Source organism: Pocillopora verrucosa, chromosome 13 (genome assembly GCF_036669915.1).
Source record: "Pocillopora verrucosa isolate sample1 chromosome 13, ASM3666991v2, whole genome shotgun sequence".
NCBI lineage: Eukaryota > Metazoa > Cnidaria > Anthozoa > Scleractinia > Pocilloporidae > Pocillopora > Pocillopora verrucosa.
Window position 1 is genome coordinate 16,366,062 of NC_089324.1, and position 21,553 is coordinate 16,387,614.

General features: G+C 35.4%; 2 protein-coding genes across 2 annotated transcripts; one reads left to right on the forward strand and one right to left on the reverse strand.

Moving 5' to 3' along the window:
- Positions 1-101: 101 nt before the first annotated feature.
- On the forward strand, positions 102-8,503 carry LOC131794903 (N-acetylglutamate synthase, mitochondrial-like). Its single transcript, XM_059112476.2, has 14 exons — positions 102-596; positions 902-1,024; positions 1,137-1,372; positions 1,742-1,801; positions 2,573-2,735; positions 2,885-2,965; positions 3,539-3,638; positions 4,159-4,252; positions 4,439-4,516; positions 4,645-4,732; positions 4,993-5,087; positions 5,411-5,464; positions 5,944-6,029; positions 6,965-8,503. The coding sequence occupies exons 1-14, from the start codon at positions 405-407 to the stop codon at positions 7,021-7,023; spliced, it is 1,509 nt and encodes a 502-aa protein (XP_058968459.2). The 5' UTR covers positions 102-404; the 3' UTR covers positions 7,024-8,503.
- A 1,035-nt stretch (positions 8,504-9,538) lies between these two features.
- On the reverse strand, positions 9,539-21,490 carry LOC131794453 (centromere/kinetochore protein zw10 homolog). Its single transcript, XM_059111975.2, has 23 exons — positions 21,312-21,490; positions 20,403-20,537; positions 19,695-19,802; positions 19,336-19,416; positions 18,758-18,820; positions 18,109-18,250; positions 17,349-17,386; positions 17,178-17,214; positions 17,023-17,071; positions 16,087-16,172; positions 15,668-15,796; positions 14,867-14,946; positions 14,531-14,594; positions 14,310-14,383; positions 14,026-14,172; positions 13,517-13,662; positions 13,333-13,414; positions 12,907-13,092; positions 12,379-12,483; positions 11,483-11,614; positions 10,993-11,112; positions 10,492-10,593; positions 9,539-10,270 (listed from the first exon to the last, which is right to left on the reverse strand). Exons 1-23 carry the CDS (start codon positions 21,477-21,479, stop codon positions 10,154-10,156), a joined length of 2,391 nt encoding a protein of 796 aa, XP_058967958.2. The 5' UTR covers positions 21,480-21,490; the 3' UTR covers positions 9,539-10,153.
- Positions 21,491-21,553: the final 63 nt, after the last annotated feature.

Here is a 21,553-nt window from a genome sequence, read left to right on the forward strand (position 1 = left end):
ATCAACACATGTAAGGAACAGGATAACCAATCAGAGTCAATGAAATCGATTAATAATTACGCCGCCATTTTCAACCCAGGGGTAAACCACAAAAAGGGAAGTTATTATGAACAATTGTGTGCTTCTGAAAATTTGAAGGAAAATTTGAATGAAAATTTGAATGAAAATTTGAATGAAAATAGAGGAGTAATTAATTTATTCCACTGATGAATTTTGGATGCTAAACCGGATTTTCCTGGGATCGCAATAACAGATGATGCAATCAAATTTTTGTGATTCCTCCTACGCGAGATCTCAGGTTGAAAACGATAAAGTGACGGTCAAACTTTGAAGGTCAAATTGGACTTTTTATAGACATTTGTGTCGAAAAAAATGGTATCTATCAAGAGTTCCAGTGAGATATCATGAGGGGAACACATGTTTTTGGTCGGCCTTTTGGTCGTTTAGTTTCTTGCCGATCAGGAAAGATCAAAGGGGTATTCAAGGGGAGTAATTGTAACAAACCTCCGGAGAGATGTTTGTCTTCTTCGAGCCAAAATTTGAAGCTGTTTTCTGATTCAAGCAAGCAACAAGACTTGAGACGATTCCTAGAGGAGGTAAAGTCCCTATACGAGATTAGTGGCTATTGTAATAGTAAGGTGTTAAGTTTGTTGCACATTTGTAATTGATTCAAAGAATGAATTGTTTACTCTGGTTAAGTAAAATTTAACCTTGGCTTATGGCGTAGCCATATGAAGCAATGTTGACGAACTTAACAAGGTAACACCATCTAGTCTAGAAATCTGAGTCAAAAGTTTACAAGCTTTTAGTTCTAATCAAGGTGAAACAAGACATACTTCATACTCATTTCTACAAATTTTATCAATGTCACCTGAGACCTGTCGGTTATTTCTCTTTCCAGATTGGTACTGATCCTAGGGAAGCTCGCTATTGGCTGCGGCAGTTTCAGCAGCATGAATCCACCCCTGATCAGCCGTTTGCTGTTGTGCAAGTTGACTCACCAATATTGAATGATAAAGTTATGGTAAGTTGAAATAGTTTGTGACAATTAGTTGCATTTAATGGCATTATGTTGTACAATTTTTGCAAGGTAATTGTTTATTTGATTCATAGCTTTATTTCTTTATTTTCTCTAGTTAGAAAAGCTGGCCTCATGTTTGGCATTCCTGCACCGCAATGGTATGCCTGTGATCATAGTTCATGGCTTGGATCCTCATTCAGATACTCAAATCAAGGATCCCAGGCTAAGAAGGGCTAAGCTGATTGAAGGCAACATAGAGCTTGTTGATCTGTTGGAAAAACATGGAAGTAAAGCAAGACCTTTTATGAGTTCTGGTCACGTTCTCTCAGCCATGGAGCTTGATGAACCTGGGTGAGCTGCGCATGTTACTGTCATTCATTTGTATATGTATGAGGTATTTAAGGAAGGACACAAAAAGTCCTGGCGACACAACAAGTAGTAGATGTTGCAGAGACAACTAGTTTCATGTGACATGGAGAAATTTTGTGGGAATGGTAAGTTCCTACTGAAACTTTTTTCTCTGGAATAGGTTGCATAAATTCTAACTGGGTTGAATTTAAACTTATGATCATAGTGAGGAACTTAGCACAAACAGCATGGTTCTGAAATGGTATGCTATAAGCCGGGCTTAGGCTACTTAAATTCTAGACAAGGGGTATGAAGAAGGAAATTTTTAGCTTTGAAAATGTTTGATAATTCATAGACAAACATTTTTTTCAGGACTGCTTTTACTGGAAAGATATATGAAGTGGATGTTAGACCATTACAAGGATGTCTAAGGTATTTCTGTGGGAATAATGAAATTTATTAGAGAACTATTTTTTAGAGGAAGGTATTTTCAGATTGGCATCTGCAAACTATAAGTTATGGCTTAGGACATCTAGATTATTGAATGACTGATAGTTTATGTTTCATTAAGACTCTGAATTAGGAAGTCTCCAAGCTCACCTTTCATCAACACTAGATCATAACATGACAGCCAATGATAAAATTTTAGTCATCAGCAAAAAATAAAAACATTGGAAGAGGAATAGCTAGAGATGCAAAATAGTAAGTGAGGAATATAACACTAGCACGACAATGGAGAAAAAAGCATTTTATTTCTGGTCAAACTTAAACAACAGATCTTTACAAGTAGTTTATGAAAGTGTAAGTATCACTGTAACCCTTTAACTCCCAGATCAAATTTGTAATTCTCCTTACTGTCAACCATACAATTCTTAGAATGTTAGTTTAGAGAATTTAGTATTGGATCAACTAATTATCCCCAAATTGATATATTTCTTTATTCTCATCACTTATCTGGTTGATATTGTATTTGATATTGTAAGGAGAAATTCTGTCTTGGTCACTCATGGGAGATAAAGGGTTAAGGGTCATAAGTATTAAGTGATAGAAACATAATATTGCCTGTTATGTGTCAGCCAAACACAGGTTCCCAGATTGTGCTGCAAATTTAATTGCCAAATTTTATTTCTATTCAATAATATAATACACAAAACAATCTTAGCTAAGAGCTTTTAAGAGTGAACTGGTCTTTAATCTTTCCAGATCAGGACACATCCCTGTGTTGACGGCAGTAGCAGAATCCCCCTCAGGTCAAGTGCTTTGTGTGGAATCTCATCATGCCGCTGTCAGAATTGCTGAAGAGTTACAGCCAATGAAAGTCATGTTTCTGAACACAGCGGGTGGATTAGTTGATAGACAAGGAAATGTAAGTGTTAAGAGTGAATATCACTGGTTATCTTATGACCTGTCTGCCCCTTATCACAATCCTATAGGGCCAGGCAGGTTGACATAACTCCTATGTGGTATGTGACTGAGTTTTAAAGGCAGTTATCAATACTTTGTAATATTTGGTAGGTTGTTGGTAATGTAAATGTTGCTGATGATCTGGAGAGTTTGCTACAACAGCCATGGTATACTGAGACAACCAGAGAGCAGGTACTTTTGGTTTCCATTATTCATTTTCTTTTATTAATTTTATTACCCAAAATGTTCCTTTGGCACAGCCCCTCTGTAGTCTTTAGTTGGTCCGGGAATTATGTGCTGTCTTCTCAAGCAATCAGATGCAAAACTAAAACTAATTGTGACATGTTTTCCTTTGCTTCAGACAGTCTGCATATTGTGAATCAATAATTATTTTTACTTTCAATTCTCATTGACCACTTAAATATTTTCCTTTGTTCTGATTGGCCTTTGGATAACACTATCCATTACATGAATCTTTATCCAAATTTGATAATGCAGTATATTTTGTTAACACTTATCTGCTGGATAGGGATTTATCTGGCCACGGTTGTTTGAAGGTTGGATAGCGCTATCTATTGGATAATTCTCTATTGGGTGGATAATGCCGTAGGTTTTGCCATCACTTATCCTCTGGATGGCAATTTTATCCCTTGGATAGTGTTATCTGCCCTTTATACAACTGGGCCCAGATTTGTAAGTTAGACACTTTCCTTTTTACCTTTATGAGAGTAGCCAAGTGTGACATTTGGATGATTGCTTTGCCAGGTGGTTTCAATTGCAGAATTGCTGAACACTTTACCTATGTACTCATCTGCTGTTATTACCAGTGCTGACTCTTTGATCACTGAATTATTTACTCACAATGGTATGCCTTGGTACAACTTAATAAATCGACTGTGGTTTAGCTTTATCTGTACTCTCAACAACAACAATATTTTCTTTTTCTTTTTTTTTTGTGGACTCAACCACAACATTTGACCACTGTAGTAACAAATATCATTGTCAATAAGTGTACAGACTACGCCAAATCACTGTTGACTTGTTTTATTCCACCACAATATCAAAGTCAAATGAAATTATTCTTTTAGTGCATGACATGTTGACGCAAACAGCATTGTCTGTACTCTTATTGTCAATGACAAATTGGCCAATCAGATTGCAACATTACAGCAACTGTCAATTGTAAAAATTGTAATACTCTTAACCTAAATTTTAAATTCTTATCTCACTTTGATTTCAGAGAATTGTCAAAATTTTTTCTTAGTTGCCATGGCAGTCAAAGTGGTTGTAGCTTGGAGCACTGTTACCTATTTGATACACATATACAGGTGTAGGTGTTATAACTAACCATTACATGATATGTTATACTCGTTTTTTTCACTTAGGTTCTGGTACAATGTTCCTCAGACCAGAAAAAATTGTCAGACATCAATCACTGGAGACTGTTGATATTGACAGACTTAAGGATCTTCTAGTTAAGTGAGTAAAGCATGGCATTCATTGTGGATTCATAGGATGCTTTTTAATGTATGTTTTTCAGTTGCCTATCACTGTTTAAGTGGATTGCTGCATGAGAAAAGTATAGAGACCAGAACAGAGAATATGCTTACCATTCTTAGGGTATAAAAGGTTGAGCAAATTTATAAATGTTTTTCTTATTTCTAGGTCATTTGATAAACCACTTAATGCAGAATACTTCTCATCCTTAAAAAATCGCCTGCATACCTTGTACGTCACGGAGAGGTAAGTACTTGGGTCATACAAAGATCTTCATGATTAATTTTCCCTACTATTTCTGCTGGTCTTTTCTATCAGTTCAAACACTTTGGAGAAGGTTCTTGATACAAACAATGTCCCTTTGTTCTTTACAGCTACAGTACAGCAGCAGTTATTACCAATGAAGATGGCCTTGATGACATTCCATATATGGATAAATTTACTGTTGGCAGAAATAGTCAGGTACAATTTGTTTGACAAACTTTTGTTAAGATTGAGATGGTTTTTGATGTTTGAGCTTTACATTAGCCCTGTTTATCTCAAATTATTTATTAGTTTAATGTTTTTCAATTGTGGTATTGCAAAACAATTCTTGCACCTTATTAAAACAATCACATGTCAGTTTGTGCTTCAATTAATCAATGTGGTCTATTATTTTGTATCTATACAAGGCAATTAGAAAAATAATGATGATAATGAGTGTGTGCTTTTGCTACAAATAGGGTCTTGGAACAAGTGACAATTTGTGGAAGAAAATAAAACAAGATTTTAGCAGCCTATTCTGGAGATCTAGAGGAACAAATCGCATTAATCCTTGGTAACTTTTCAATTAGTAATAATGCTTTAGAAAGTAAGGAATGTGCAGTGGAATTACAGTCAACTCGCCGACGTCTCTACTCGATTTTATACGTCGGCGAGTTGGCGTCGGCGAGTTGGCGTCGGCGAGTTGGCGTCGGCAAGTTGGTCCGTCGGCGAGTTGACTGGATACCGTGCAGTGTAATATGTAAATCCAACTTGAACGAAACATAGATGTGGAGATTGACCTATTGTGAATTGCCAAACATGTAATATGTATGTGCACTGCCTTGACATGCATTTTAATAATCTAAATTAAAGTGATTCTGGTTTTATTCTTTTCAGGTATTTTATCAGGTCTGATGGGAGTTGGACAAATGGAAAGTGGACTGTATTCTGGTAAAGTCTTTTTAAATTATATCGGTGCTGTACCAACGGATTCTTAACTCTTTAACTCATACAAGTGATTAACATGTAACTTCTCTCTATAACATCTGTGCACTATCCAGCAAATTGGTAATGAGAAAACTCAAACTTATCAGGTAGAACTTGTATCTTGGTCATGATTGAACACCAAATTCTCATAACTAATTTACAAGGCAATGTGCAGCAGCAAGGAGGGAGAATTAACAGTCAGATCTTGGGAGTAATAGGGGTTAAACATGTAGTGCCAATTATTATAAGTACCACTTGCCTAGTGAAAATCAATTGTCTGTATGACTAATTACTGAAAGTTGATAATATTTTTATGGCATCAGACCTGTTATCCCCCAAGAATTTCCACAAATGGGTCAAGTTCTCTATAATAGGAGGTCCATCATAATCCCTGATGTTAACAGTTTCTCTTTTTTTCTTTTTTTTTTTTTTTCCCCATTCAGGTATGGAGTAAATGATCATATCTTGACACATAAGCTTGTTCAACATGCCATTCAGTTGCCACCATCCTTTGATCCTATTGCTCCTCGTAAGTACAATATAATATTTTTAGTATCTAAAGAAGTCTGCATACCACTTTTTGGCATTTGCTTTGTTCTCTGGGGCTTCTTGTTGTCAGCCCTTTTGGTGAGCACAATGGCTTGATGATCACCTTGTTGGACTTCAGATTGAAAGGTCTGGGTTAGAGTCCTGCTTCAATCACTTTTCTTGGGGAAGACACACATTGCTGTTCCTCCCCCTCCCTATCCATTAGTAAAGATGAATATCAGCCAACTGTCAGAGAAGTCTGGGTAAGGGGGGGAGGGTGGTAATGGACCAGCTTCCCAGGGAGGAGGAGTAATAACTCTCCTCGTCACTTAACCCTTTAACTCCCATGAGTGACCAAGACAGAATTTCTCTTTACAATATCAATACAAAAACAAGCAGACAAGTGATGAGATTAATGAAAAATAGAAATTAAGGGAATATAAGTTGGTCCAATACCAAATTCTCCAAACCAACATCACCAGAACTGTATGGCAGACAGTAAGGAGAATTACTATTGAGATCTTGGGAGTAAAAGGGTTAACCCTCTGACCCCTAAGAGTGACTAGCGTCTAATTTCTTCCCACAATATCACCCTTGAATTAAACATTAAGGTAACATAAATAATGGAATGATCACCATTTAAAGAAACTCTTTGTTGTTAAACAAATTCTCCTGGACACCCTTGACAGAAATGCATAGAGAACAGTATTAAGAATATGCATACTAATGTTAGTGTGTGAAGGGTTAATTAATGCTTCAGAAAAAGGATAAAATGTGGAACTGTGCTTGTCAGTTTCCTTGGAATCTCTTACTCTGTAATCAGCTCGGCGTTAATCAATCATCCTCATTAAATTGTAAACTGCACCATTTAATCAGTGAGTTCGTTAACTGCATTGCTAAGTTATCATTTTCACATTCTTTCTTTTTTCATGTCAGATGACGAGGCCAGCAGTAATGGAGTTATTTCTTCCAATGGATATCACAAATATCTCTGATGAAAGAGGCTGAAGACCCAGGATTAATATTTCTTCAGTCATTACATAATAACTTTTATTTGGCACAATTACTTTACCAGAGTGTTATAATGTAAATGATTCTGAAAATTATGCATATCTGATTGGCTGAAAGCAAGTGCATTTTTCTTGTACCTGTAACACAAGTGCAAATTACAAATCGTATACACACACTTTCAAAATTTCTTCTGTCTTGCCTTTCTGTGGTGTTTTTTCAAGTGCATTATTAACAAGCAATAACATGACTTTTCTTGCAGTTTGGTGTAACAAGCTCTTGTAAATTTTTCAAAGACTACAACTTGCACTCACCCTGTGGGCTTGCACAGTTTGTTTTCTTTGACAAACTCACTTGTTGAATTTGCTGCTTGTTAATAGAAAATTGCACTTGAAATCATGTTATTACTCATACACCTGTTGAATCTGCTGCTTGTTAATAGCAAATTGCACTTGAAATCATGTTATTACTCATACATAAAGGATATATTTTAGGGTATCAGGTAAAAGTGTTATTGGGTTTTCCTACATAAATAACAGTGTTGGATGTGGAAGAAAATTATAGAAAATAGGAATCAGGGAATTGGGAAAGTGTTCTTGCATTACATTTTACTAAGTCAAAAATATAAAATTTATTTTATTTAAAATTTGAATAGGAATTACTTTTTGGATACCTATTTTTGATAGTGGGGACGATAGCATGACCTTGTATTTAAAACTTGCAGCATTTAGATTTAAAGAGTACAGGAATATACTGGGAAATAAAAGAAGACCTTGTAACATAATTGTTTTGATGAATAATGGGTGCTTTTGCCATCTGTAATTTTACAGTGTATATGCTGTAAAAAGAGCATGGTTAATATACTGGGTTTGCAAGTGTTACAGAGTTTTTGTTGTCAAACAAATTTGTTTTAATTTATCTTTTGTTTTTGTGAAAAATACAGGCATGTTTTTTTTAAGTTTATTCAATAAGAATTAAATCTCCTTTTTTTTTTAAATTATCGCAATTACTAAGGAAGCATTCATTGAGGTTTTTCAACTCTCTTACCAAACAGTGGTGCTCATCTTCTGTGGCATTGGCTGAATCAGCCTAATGAAACTTTCAGACTGCTGTCAGGAACTAGTGGATAAATTATTCAAGGAATTATTCAGAGCAAAGAGAACAAGCTCAATGACCTTCCTCCTGCTCATAACACAGATACTTTGAACCTTAGAAAAAAAAACAAAAGTTTAGGCCTGTGTTGGTAACAGTGTTATCACTTTTAATGCCCTTAAAGCCTAAACTATTTTATTGGACTAATTTATTGGTATTTTATTTTAAATCAAAATTTTATTCACAAACACAAAAGATATACAAACAAATGTTCATTCAAACTTGCTTTAAACCACTGATAGTTCTTTTTATTGTTATCATTGATATTCTCCTTTGAAATAATTGTGTAATTCAATTTGTAAGTTGCAAAGCTATTATAAATAAACTACTTATCTACAAATGACTAACCACTACTATTTCTAGTGCGAGTTGAAGCTGCATAATGTTAAGAGGGCAAAGTGTTGTGCTTATTGCATATTTTGGAGAAAAAACTCTTGTAAAACTCCTCTCTTTGTGTTTACTTCCACTTCATGTTTTAACCCTCAGACCCCGGACAGTGACTGGCATCTACTTTCTTCCTACAATATCACTCTAGAATCAAACATTCAGGTGACAAGAATAAAGGAAATGATCACCGACTAAGTAAAGCTCTTGATTGTTAAACAAGTTCTTCTTGTCAGCAACATAGGAAACATTTAGAGAACAGTATGGAGAATACGCATACTGATGTTAGGGTGTTAAGGGTTCACCTGTTTATATTGAATAGTTAATGTGTATGTTTTTTTTTACTTTTTTTTCGGTTATTGCAGTGCTGGTAAGGAAATTATTAAAGGTTCTTTTAGAGTATCAACTTAGAGGATCTCTCAATATACTTTTATAAGGGAGGCTGGACCAAACTCAGTTCTAATAAGAAATAAGCTATAACTGAGTAACTGTAAGGCAAGTTAGGTACAGAGAATATCACAAGGTGACAAGAAGATATGAATTTTATGTTTGAATGGCAAGAAAAATATCTAACTTGTTTGCTGTGCTTGCTCCTCCAGATTCATACCTCCCAACTAACAGGTAATTTTCTTTTTTTTCTATGTGGACAATGATTATATCTTGTGGTGGCTATTATTCCAATTGACAAACAAACCAAGTTCAGTCAGCAAAGTTTGAAAGGTCGGGATGGTGATGTCATTGCTCAATATGACCACTTGTGTTACATATGAAAACTACACCACCTGGTTCCTGAATACAGTGGTTGTATTGATTCTAAAAGTGATTTACTTCTTGGTAAAACACTTCTGTCTATATAATAAATAAATAAATAAATAAATGTAGATTTGAAAATAATTGGGTGGAGTGTAGAGAACAATCAACCGGTGAGAAATAAATGAGTTTGACAAATTTGTGTATGCTAAATACTCCTTTTATTATTAAACTTAGCATGGAGTAAGGCAACAGACCCATTTTGTATTTTGGAGACTTAGAGAAACACAACGACATAACAATCACAAGAGGTGATCTTGAGTTCATAATCATTTGGTTCATCACTATGCAGAATCATACAATGCCAACTGTACAAGGCCAATGCTGACAGATCATCAAGCCTCCCTTAACATTTTTCCTATTGTAACAGACTGCTACTTTTATCAACAGCAGGGGGTGCTTAACTAAGGCACCTGGGCCAACCGAAGAGCCTTGATCTAATGATCCTGGTGGATTGACAATCCTCAACCACACAAAGCTGATAATTAACTCCACTCACTTACTCTCTGCAGTGTTCTCTTTCAGGCAGTCACAGGTAAAGTTTGCTGCATATAATACCTCCTATTACTTCCTAAAATCTCTTAGAATTCTTGGAAATTTAACTGGTAAAAGGATTGCTCAACTGTTTTGAAAATTTCTCATACCAGTCGTGCTTCAAATAAGAGAGGACAGAACACTGTCTATGGATGAGTGATGCTTTGAGTTAACTCTGGGATATGTAACATTGGGGGAATTTGTAACCATCTAATGTGTGACAGTATTTCCAATGTACTATGTTTGTACTGGCTTTATCTTTGCCAATACTGCTGCTCTTCTGTCAGTGTTCTGGAACAGGGCCCTTATCAAGCCTCTCACCTCTTGAGCACTACATTCATGTGCCAAGGGACCCTGGTAGGAAATATTGAAACAAATAACATTAACCTTCTCCTTACTGTCTTGTTTACAATTCTTGCGATTTCAATTTGGAGAATTTGGTATTGGGTCATTTAATAATCCCCTAATTGATATTTTTCTTTATTCTCGTGACTTGTCTGCTTCATATTGTATTGATATCATAAAAAAAAAAAAGTAGCAGACACCTATGTCTAAATAGCAACAAAAAGGTCTACCTTTCCATCTGCCCATCTATCCACAATGTCTTGTAAACTGGCTTCTAATATTGCTATCAGCTCTTTATAACGAATCCAGTGAGGTACAACTGTGCATAAATCCTGAAACACAAACACCACATTTTGGGGATTATTTGATGAGTAGTAATGATAATTGAACCTTTAAACGGTGACTCTTACAGGTGGACACCTTTAGACATAGTTATGGCTATGCACTCTTGTCTTGCACATGAAATAAGCCTCACAAGAGGGTCAAGCTAATGGAGTTCAATTACAAAGTTCCAAATAAACTCAAACATTTGAAGGCTTTTTACAGGGTTTTCAGTGAGAAATCTGTGTCAAGAAAAAAGTGTAGAGTAGCAGCTAAATATTCTCTGTTTAATAATAAAAGCTCTGGTTATAGAAATTAAGTTGGAGTATTGTGCCCTGTAGCCAGAGAATTATTCAATGTGCAATACTCAATGAACACTGAAATTTTTTTTTTGACTGCATTATCTTTACCCAGCTGTTTTCTGCTGATTCTGAGTTTGCTTCCTGTACATTTTGGAATATTTCAGACCCTCGCTCTACAAGTATGGATAATAATGAATGAAGCTGATGAGCCTCTTCTGCTGAAATATCCTGTCAAAAAAAAATTATAACAAAACACCATTAGTTACCTGCATAGTTTTTTGTTTTTTTAAACAGAGTTTCAAAGACAACTAAGAAAATCTAAGAGCTAAGTAGACCAACCTAAGAAACAAATATACTTACATGATTACATGATTACAAATTTTTACTTACACTGGTATAAAGTTGTTTGGTGGTTGTTATTACAGCACCATTTCACTTTTGATTTACTACAGTGTAATAACAGTTCAAGATGACAAAAACAAGCATGTTCAGGAGGTGGATAGTAGTCACTATTCACTTCCGATCTAGCCAATCAGCACGTGTTAAAAGCACTATTCACTTGCGTGGTATATAATTATGATATATTCTATGGCTTCACCTCCATCTGGGTAACTTCCGAAGCAATGTTTTGTAAGACGTCATCAAATAAGGCTCCTAAGGCCTGACAATAAATATCAACTGGTAAAATACCGTTCCACACTTTTCCAAGATTTGTTAAGAGATGTAAAATCTGAAAGATGATGAAGCAAACTAACATTTAGTTGCTAGGAATATTAAAAATATCAATGGTGACATTGCTTTTGAGAGTCCTTAGCCACGAGAAGTAGTGCTTGTTCACCTAATTCTAATTCCTAACATCAATGTGCACATTCTCCATACTGTCCTCTGTATATTTGTAAGGTGCTGACAAGGAGAATTTGTTTAACAATCAAGAGCTCCTTTATTCTCCTGACATAATTGTTTGTTTGGTGATCATTTTCTTTAGTCTTGTGACCTTAATGTGTGATTCAGGGACAATGTTGTAATGAGAAATTAGATGCTAATCACCCTTAGGAGTCAATGTGGATGTCAAGTGTTTCTTGGAAGGCTGAACAATGTTAAGAGTAGAAGACCCAGTCAGCAGGTTACATTGTTCTCAAAGACAAAGGATGAGTAACATAGTTAGCCCTTTAACCTCTGCGAGTGATAGGCATCTAATTTCTCCTCACATTATCACCCCTGAATCAAACATTAAGGTCATGAGAATAAGAAGATCTTGATTGTTAGATAAACTATCCTTGTAAGTACCACAGAAAATTATACAGAACAGTAAGGAGAACTTGGATACCAAGGATACACGAGGCTGTAAAGGTTTAACTGATGAGAACTCGGTGCAGAAGGTCTTGTCAACTCTATCAATGCTTTTGGTCAACACAGTATTTTAGCAGGTAGTTGTGGATTACCAGAAAATTAAAAATTGCAGATTTCCATCGGTGCACCTCCTTGTATGCTCACCTGTTTCATTGATTTCTCAACCTGCAAACCTTTTTCATCCTCATGCACATTTGCAAAACCTTTGTTCCCCTGCACAACTTCCAACAAATTAGACCTTTGCTTTCTCTGTGAACAGAAACAACAGAAATTAATTAACTACATTTTCACTGTAACCCTTTGATCCCAAAAGCATGTCTAGGATTTGATTTCTCCTTACAATATCATGTCATCCCTGAATCAAACATTATAAGGTCAGGAGAATAAAGGAAATGATCACCAACTAAAGAAGCTCTTGATTGTTAAACAAATTCTCCTTTTTAGCACCTTAAGAAATGTATAGAAAACAGAATGAGGAATATGTATACTGATCTTAGGGTGTAAAGGGTTCATAGGACTTGCCCATAATCTAAAACTTGTCACGTGCATCATTAAGTTGTAAAAAAGTAATTTTTTTATGGAAATAGCTTTACAAGCAGAAATCTTGTTAACTTATGACGCATGATTTGTAAAACACAAAAATGGAAACAAAATCTCAAACAAAAAACTAACCAGTTGTTCAAGGAAACACTTTTCCCCCATATGTCTTATGGTTGGCACCAGATCCACAAAAGTAGCCACACTCTGATTAAGGGGCTCTGGCAACTTGGATCTGAACTGATGTCCGAGGGTGAGAAGGTGATGAGCAATGTACATGCAGTTGTTATGATGCAGAGCAGACAACTGAGGTAATTTGCTCTGAAGAGAGACAAATACAAGGTAGTGATTAACACGTAACTTCTCATTGTAATATCCATACATTATCTTGAAAACAAGTAATGAGAATACTCAAACTTATCAGGTTGAGGTGGCTATCTTGATCTGACATCAAATTCTTGTAACTTATTTACAAGGAAATGTGTAACAGCTTGAGAGGAGAATTAACAATCAGATCTTGGGAGTTTAAGAGTTAAAGTGATGAAACAATCATAAACTCACCAAGTGCTGTTGATGATAAGTGGGTACAACATTGCAGTATAACTCAAACATGTTACGAACACTGTAGAAGAGCTGAATAGCACTGGAAAAGGAAAAAAAATGTAATAAACTCATCACAAAGTGTGCATTAAATTAAAAGGCAGAAATGTGCTTGCAATTGTAATTATGTAGCTACTGTGCATACCATTGTGGGGTGGATTGTGTTGCTTCTATCAAAGTTTCATAAGCCAGATTCATTAGTTTCTCTGTACTCTCACTGATGCGGCAGGATGGAAGGCAGAATGTAAACTTGCTTAGTGTGTTAGCTGGATCTCTCTGCAATGGTTCATGCTGAAAAAGATATGTTTGTCAATTTACAACTCATATCTTCATCACAAGTCTTTGCCCTCTGTGACACCTCAAACCTCAAAGGTTGGTCAATATATAGAAAGTCACGGACACTGATTTTGCCTCTTACAAAATATAGGATGGGGCATTTGAACACACCTTTTGCCCAGGCTGGTGGGGAAGGGGTTTGAACAAACCATTCTGTAAAAATTAAAATGCCATGAGTAGGAGTTGCTGGGAGAGGGGGGAAGGTGTTAAAGCTTTGCATTGATTGATGCATGCTGTACTGATGTGGAGAATTGTTCCCAAGCAAGCCACTACTGAGTTTAAATATGGGCCAAAATTGTAACAAATTTTGTTAAATACCTTTACTCCTTTCTTGTTATCTGATAATGCTTTCTTTATATCACCCAGACTCTGTAGAACTGCCTTGTCTTTCTTGCTGTCTACCAACACAGTATTGTGAATGTCATCCTTCATCAGATCACGTGCCCTGACCAGAAGATCTTGACACTATAAAAGCACAGTTATAGGCCAAAAAAAGAAAAAGGGCTTGAAATCAGTCTTATACATTGAATTCTAGACAATTAATGATGCCAAGATCCTTAAAATACTAAAGAGACAATGCACAAGTTATACTTATAATATACCTTTTTGTTTCCAAAGTGAATACCAACATCCTTTACATGAGATGTCAGATTATTTGTTCCTTCAAGGACTAAACCTAGGTGACAACAAAAGATTTGAGTTACAAACCAAAAGATGAGTGCAAAAGAAAAGCTGTCTGAACCAATAATCTTGATTTTTATAAAAATACCAAGTTGGGTATATAATGAAAAGAAGACCAACTGTTTAAAGAAATTTTCTATACCTAAAGACACAAGCTTTGTCTCAAATTCCTCAGTGGCTTTTATGACATCTTGATACTTTTCCAACTGAGAAAGAAAAAAAATATATATAATTTAACACAGTTTATATGCTGGGTTCCACTGTTCACTGGAGGATCTTGCAAGATCATTGGCTGAAGTTTGAAATGATCCTTGCTAACATCCACATACAATTCCACTGTGTTGACTTCTTGGTTTGGAAAATAGTGGTAACCATCCCAAAATACTGGGTGCACTAGGTGAAGTTAAAAAATTATGTGAATCCAAGGATGAAGTCAAAAAATTATGTGAATCCAAGGGTGAAGTCCACTTTGGTATACCTGTGCACTCGTGTTAGGAACTGATTTCTTGAGGCACTCTGTAACAATAGTTTCTGACAGCTCAGGCCATATATATTCACCTGAAGAGGAAGAAATGCAACTTGTTTATACAGAAAATCTGAATAATTGATAATTGGTTAACAAAACTTAAATCATAATCTCTTGTCACTGCTATTTTAGCAATATTTTTTGGTAGTAGTAAAAATTTTGCCAACACTTTTCCAATCAATTATTCTCATTTCTTAGACGCATGACCTGAGCAAAAAAAACTATCCTAATTATCACTTCCAGATCTCATTGGTAATTCTCCTTACTGTCTGCCATACAATTCTCATGATGTTTGTTTGGAGAATTTGGTATTGGATCCACTAATAATTCCCTAGTTGATATTTTTTCCTTACTTGACTGCTTGACATTGTACTGACATTGTAAGGAGAAATCTGTCATGGTTAGTCATGGTAGTTGATGAGTTCATTGATAAAATGTATCAAACAAAGAAGAAAATCAGTTCTGACAGTTATGTAAGATCTGAACTTCAGGTGAAACAACTTAAAGAAAAATAAAAATGTCTCTGATGGCAATAGAGAAATACTTTGGTTTAGGTGAAAGTCCACCATAAATAATCTTACAAAGACCAAGCTTAACTTCACAGTTAAGCACTTGTTGCTGCTTGGAAACAACTTCCGACCTCTTCCCATTTTTTCCAGATTATTTTCCATTTTCTCCAGGTATAGAAAATTAAAATTTCCATGTACTTTTTCAAGAATTCACGACTGTATACAAATCCTGGATGAAACATACCTAGTTTAGCAAAAAGTGATGAACTTGACACATTAAGTTCCTCTGACTTTTCATCGTCTTCTTTCCTACTTCCTTCAAAGAAGTTTTTCAAAATGACAAGGATTTCTGAGAACTTTGAATACAACAAGGCTGAAATCAAAAAGCAGTATTGGCACTTAATTAATCCTTTCACTCCCAAGATTTTAGTAGTAATCCTCCTTACTGTCTGCCATACTACACAACTCTTGTGATGTTACTTTGGAGAATTTGGTATTGGATCAACTAATAATCCCCAAATTTATATTTTCCTTTATTCTGATCACTGGTCTGCTTGATATTAACAATTATGTGTAGTACTGTAGGCAAAATTAATATTGTTGAATGAGGTTTCTCTGTCATCAAATTCATGAAACAAAACAAAAAGAGCCACACATACTCACCAGGATCAATGATCTTTTTTCCACTTTCCTTTGCAAATGATACAGTTGTAATTTCTTGTTTTGTTTTATCAACTTGTGGCTTTAAGCTTCAGAAATAAAAATTAAGGAGAAGAAAAGAAGCTTAGATGCTTATCCTTTAACTCCTAGAAGTGATTAACATGTAACTTCTCCCTATAATATCCATAAATTATTCAGCAAACAGGTAATGAGAATACTCAAACTTATCAGATCGCAATTAATTTGTTGATCTAACATCACATTCCTGTATTAAATTTGCCAGGAAATGCGTAGCAGCCAGAAGGGAGACTTGACAATCATATCTTTAGAATTAAATGGTTAATTCTCACGTTATACCTCTCTCTACACAGGAGTAAAATCAAGTGTATTACAACCTTGAATTCTACAATTCAACCCTTAAAAATCTAACATCTGCATACATATCCTCTATACTGTTCTCAATACTCTTCCTAATGGGCTGACAAGGAGAATTTGTCTAACAATCAAGAGCTTAAATAAGTTTACAATCATTTCCTTTATAATCTTGACCTTAATGTGGGATTTAGGGGTGATATTGTAAGGAGAAACTAGATACCAGTCACTCAGGGGGATCAAAGGTTTAATAATGCCTATTGAAATGTCCTGAAGTTATATTTGCAATACACTACAAATCTGGATAAATATCAGTATCTGGGCAACTGCCCACCTACCCCTCCCCTAACTCAATAACAGTTAATTGACAACAAGTTAAGGTTAATGTTGGGTTAGGGGAGGGGTAGGTGGGCAGTTGCCCAGATACTGATATTGATCCACAATTCCATTTATAAAAATAAGGAGATACTCATAGTAACTACACTCTACAGATACTGGGATGTACATGTAATTATACAGTGTGTACCAGATACATAATCTTTGTTTCACTTTAAAATATCAAATTACCTGGGAAACAGTGTTATGGGACGAAATATAAACTGCACCAGCTTCTTTCCTACATTTACAAAACAAACAAAATAATTTAAAAATACCTTTGTTAAGTCAACAGCTTGTTTCAAACAAGAGATTCATTAGGTAAAAATTAATTTGCATGACATTACCAAACACTCTAAATCTTTTTTCCAAAATACCAAGTGCCTAGAAACATAGAAGATAAAAGAAAAAACTTGTTAGAACTTGTAAAGCTTTGAAAGGGAATGCAAAAAGAAAGAGCCATCAAGTTTCTGTCCATTATGAGTCAGTCACAAATACAGCCTTGATATCAAACTTACCTCCATTGCTTGAAGAACGTTACTCATTGAACAGCCAGCTGCAAATAAAAATATGAAATGTCACAAATCAATCCAAGCCAATTGCATTAATGATAATTATTAATTTTAGTTAAACCTTTAACCCCTTGGAGTGATAAGGAACTAATTTCTTGCAACAGCATTACCTCTGAATCATACATTAAGGTCAGGAGATTAAAGGGAATGAACACCAACTAAGGAAGCTCTTGATCGTAAAACAAATTCTCCTTGTCAGCACCTTAGGAAATGTATAGAGAACAGTAAGGAGAATATGCATATTTGTGTTAGGTGTAAAGGGCTAACAAAGGAATAAAATCCATCACCGTAGCTTGGATATTTGATCATAATTTGAACAACTATTTTTTTTACTCCATTTCCCCTTTATTTCAGACTTGGCAGATACATACAAGACTGCATGTGGGAGTTCTTCCATAATCCTAACCCCTTCCCCTTTCAGTTAGGAATTCTCCAAAGAGCTAGAGGGCATAACTTTGGAAAGAGCTGTTAATACATGTGCAGTGTGACAGTCTACAGCCTACAAAGAAACAATATTAGAGCCTTATCATTAATGTGAGAGAAGTCCTGGAGAGGGCTGTTCTTGGGAGTTCTCCAAAAAGCCACAGGGCATATTTCAGAAAGAACTCTCAATACATGTCCAGTGAAGCAATCGACAGCCTACAAAGTGACAATATTAGAGCATTATTAATAATGAGAGTGAAGTCCTAGAGAGAGATTTTCTTACTTGGGTCCAGCTTAAGTTGTGTTTTCAGATGTCCCTGACTGTTGTCCAGTGATGCTGTAGTGGGTGTCGTCCATGCAATACTTTTGGTCCACACCCTTTCCAGTGTTGCAGTCAGCTGTGCCTTCTGTCTTCCCCATTCCTCCTGCAATAAATTAATATTTGCGACTTTTAACAACATCTCTTTAATGATTCTCCTTAGTGGGTACTCTACAGTTCTTATAATGTGAATTAAGAGAATTTAGTATTGGATCAGGCAACAATCACCTAAACGATATTTGTCTTTATTCTCATCATTTGTCTGTATGATATTGTTTTGAAATTGTGAGGAGAAATTCTTACTGGTTATTCATGGGACTTAAACGTCTAAGATATCAGGTGGGACTGACAGCTCATATTTGTTCACCACCCCTTCAGGGGTAAGATTTCCCAGTCACCTGCCTATACATGGCAGAGGATCTCCCCTATATTGACTGCCACCCCACCCTTAGAATGACCTGTGTGGTCTTCCTCCATTGTTGATGGGCAAACAACATCATCATGGAGAAGAATTAACCACAAAATAAAGCCACAAACTCATATTTGGAAAAAGAGGGAACTTAAAAGTTTTATGACAATATATAACAGCAACTACTGAGAGGTGATCTCTTACTCTGAGGGCAATAAAAATCCGTCCTTCCTGGCCAGCTTTAGGTAAATCAGACAGGAGTTCTTTCTATTGGAAGAAAAAATCATCATAACATCAGGTTAGTTGTCATTCTATAGTAAATGACTCAAGTGATTCAAATCCAAAAGTAAAAGTTGATTGTATAAGTATGAGTGTTCGAGTGTAGTCTTGAAAAGGACTTTATTCTGCAAAAGAGACTGACATTTCAACAAAGGGGAGAAATTTGTACAGCCTGAGCAAAAATCAATGTTAAAGTCAAGTCATATCACTTCTCTCTTGTTGTGATTGGTGACTGTCATACCTTATTTTTCAAAAACCTGACTTGAAGTCTACTCAACCCTTTCACTACCAAGATCTTATTAGGAATTCTCCTTAAACTGTCTGCCATTCTCATTATGTTAGTTTGGAGAATTTGGTATTGGATCAACTAATAATCAAGAGATGTAATTTATATTTTTCTTTATTCTCAATGCTTGTCTGCTTGATACTGTATTGATATAGTAAGGAGAAATTCTTTCCTGGTCACCCATGGGAGTTGAAGAGTTAAGAAGTTGATCTCTTACCACAGATTGCACAAGCTTAGCTGCATTATAATATGCAGCTTTATTGAGCTCCCCAGGGAAGGCGTCCAATGCTTCATGGATCTACAGTTTATAGTAACAAAACAATTTAAATTGTTTGGTCAACAAGAAGAAAATTCAACATCCTACAGGACAGGAAATGAAGTGACTGCTGCCTGGAAAATTAGTGGATGTGGTTCTTTACAAGGTTTGAAGTTGCACATTTTGTTTTAGGTTAGTAATTTTAAAACAAGGGTCTTCACATCTTGAAAGGTATAAAATCGTATCATCATCAACTTTTGACTTATATAAGTTATTCACAAAAAATTTCGTAAATATTGAATGACTGTGGCATCATTTACCTTATGGAGTCTTTTGAGGAGCTCTGCAATGGCTTCAGTCTCTCTTAATTGTTTCACAAGGTCACCATGTTCATGAGCAGCAGCATCAAGAGGACCTTCCACTGTGCTCTTAAACAAAGAAAAACAAGGAGCAAATGCTGACAAAAAAATATATCATCTTAAATCAAATTCAACTTCCCAAGCCTTCTTTACATTCCCATTGTGGATATCACTGGAAGACAGGTGCATGGGCTTACATTTAAGTATAGTAATAGGAATTTCTTCTAAAATTACATTTACTTTGTTGCATCAAAAATGTAGTATAATGATTGTTTTATACGATTTGCTCTGACAAAGGGCTAATGCTCAAAACATCAACTTTATGGCGGCAAATTTACATTATCAACTCAGTTAATGAAACCAAATTATCTTGTAATACACCCCCACTCCCCCCCACTCCTACCCTCCCCTCCTGATGCAGCACCAGTTTCTTTAAAAACTTACAACCTTACTCATTTGTCTGTTTATCTGTCACTTTTATGTGCATTGAGATATAACACAGTTGGAAAGTTTGACGGGCACTAAAGAGGCTAATGTTGTTATTGGCTGCACCTTCAGTGACTCTTGGCATCTTTTGTACCCAGCAAACTTCCTGTTTGCTTCATATGTCCATGAAAACACACTGATGTCCAAGCAAATGGTTAATTGAATAACAAAACTCCCACCAACCTTCAGTCTGCCAAAAACATTTTGAATTTCAGTGAGAAGGTTGTTCACATTCCAGTTCATTTCAAAGGTTGAATTACAGAAGTCTAGAAATTCATCAAATGTGTATTCCTTGTATATTGCCTGAAGGACCTCAGCCTGAAAGAGAGAAATATTTACTTGGATCATTAAGATGATAAATCAGTGTTTTTACTTTGCAGTTGTAAAGCTTTTGCCCAAACATTAACATCTGTGTAATCAAAAACCATGATATATCAACTTTTCTGTAGAAATAAATTAACACCCAATATTGAATTACTACACTCTATCAAAAACAATTCCTTGAAATTTTCAACCATCTAATTATTTGGAACTATGTAATTATAAGCTAAAGTCATGATAAAACAAAATTTTCTGTATCTTTAATTTCAGAAAGGAAAAACACACCGAAGACTTGTGGTCAATTGTGCATAATTTACAAATGCGGTCAAAATGCGATGCGGTCAAAATGTGGCAATAATTAAGACATGAAACTATGAGAAAAAAAATGGCGAAAATTAAGAAAAATATTGCCATAAAGAGATAGGAATTGTGTCAAAAATTCTATAGCATACATAATTTGAAAAAATTAATACAAATGTATAGATAACGAATTGAAAAAGGGAAAAAAGAATATCGACCCATTAATAATTAGAAATTATCTTTTTTAATTCCCCATCCACCAGATCTAATTAAAATGTTATGGATTGAATTGTATACAATCACTGATTTCTTTTGTATATTTTTCACACAATATTACATATAGATTGCTACAAAATAAATTAGAGTGTTCCTTCACATAAATACCCACACAAAAAAACAATAATCGGAGACACATAGTAAAAATCGATTGTGTAGGTGATCTTGAGATCAAAATTAGAAAACACACTTTACCTTGACTTCCTCTGCTTTCTGTAATGTTTTCTTAACACATGAGTTTATGTCTTCCTTCTCTAAACGAGCAGACTTCAAAAGCACATCCGTAACAAGACTTGCGCTCTGTTTTGGCTTTTTGTGAGTCGCGCTAGCTATAAAATTTTCCTTTTCCTCTACGTCCGCCATTTTGTTCTTGAGCTTCGCGCCAACAAATTTTAAATAAATAAGACGTCATGTAGGCCAACCAAAACTCTCCGAAG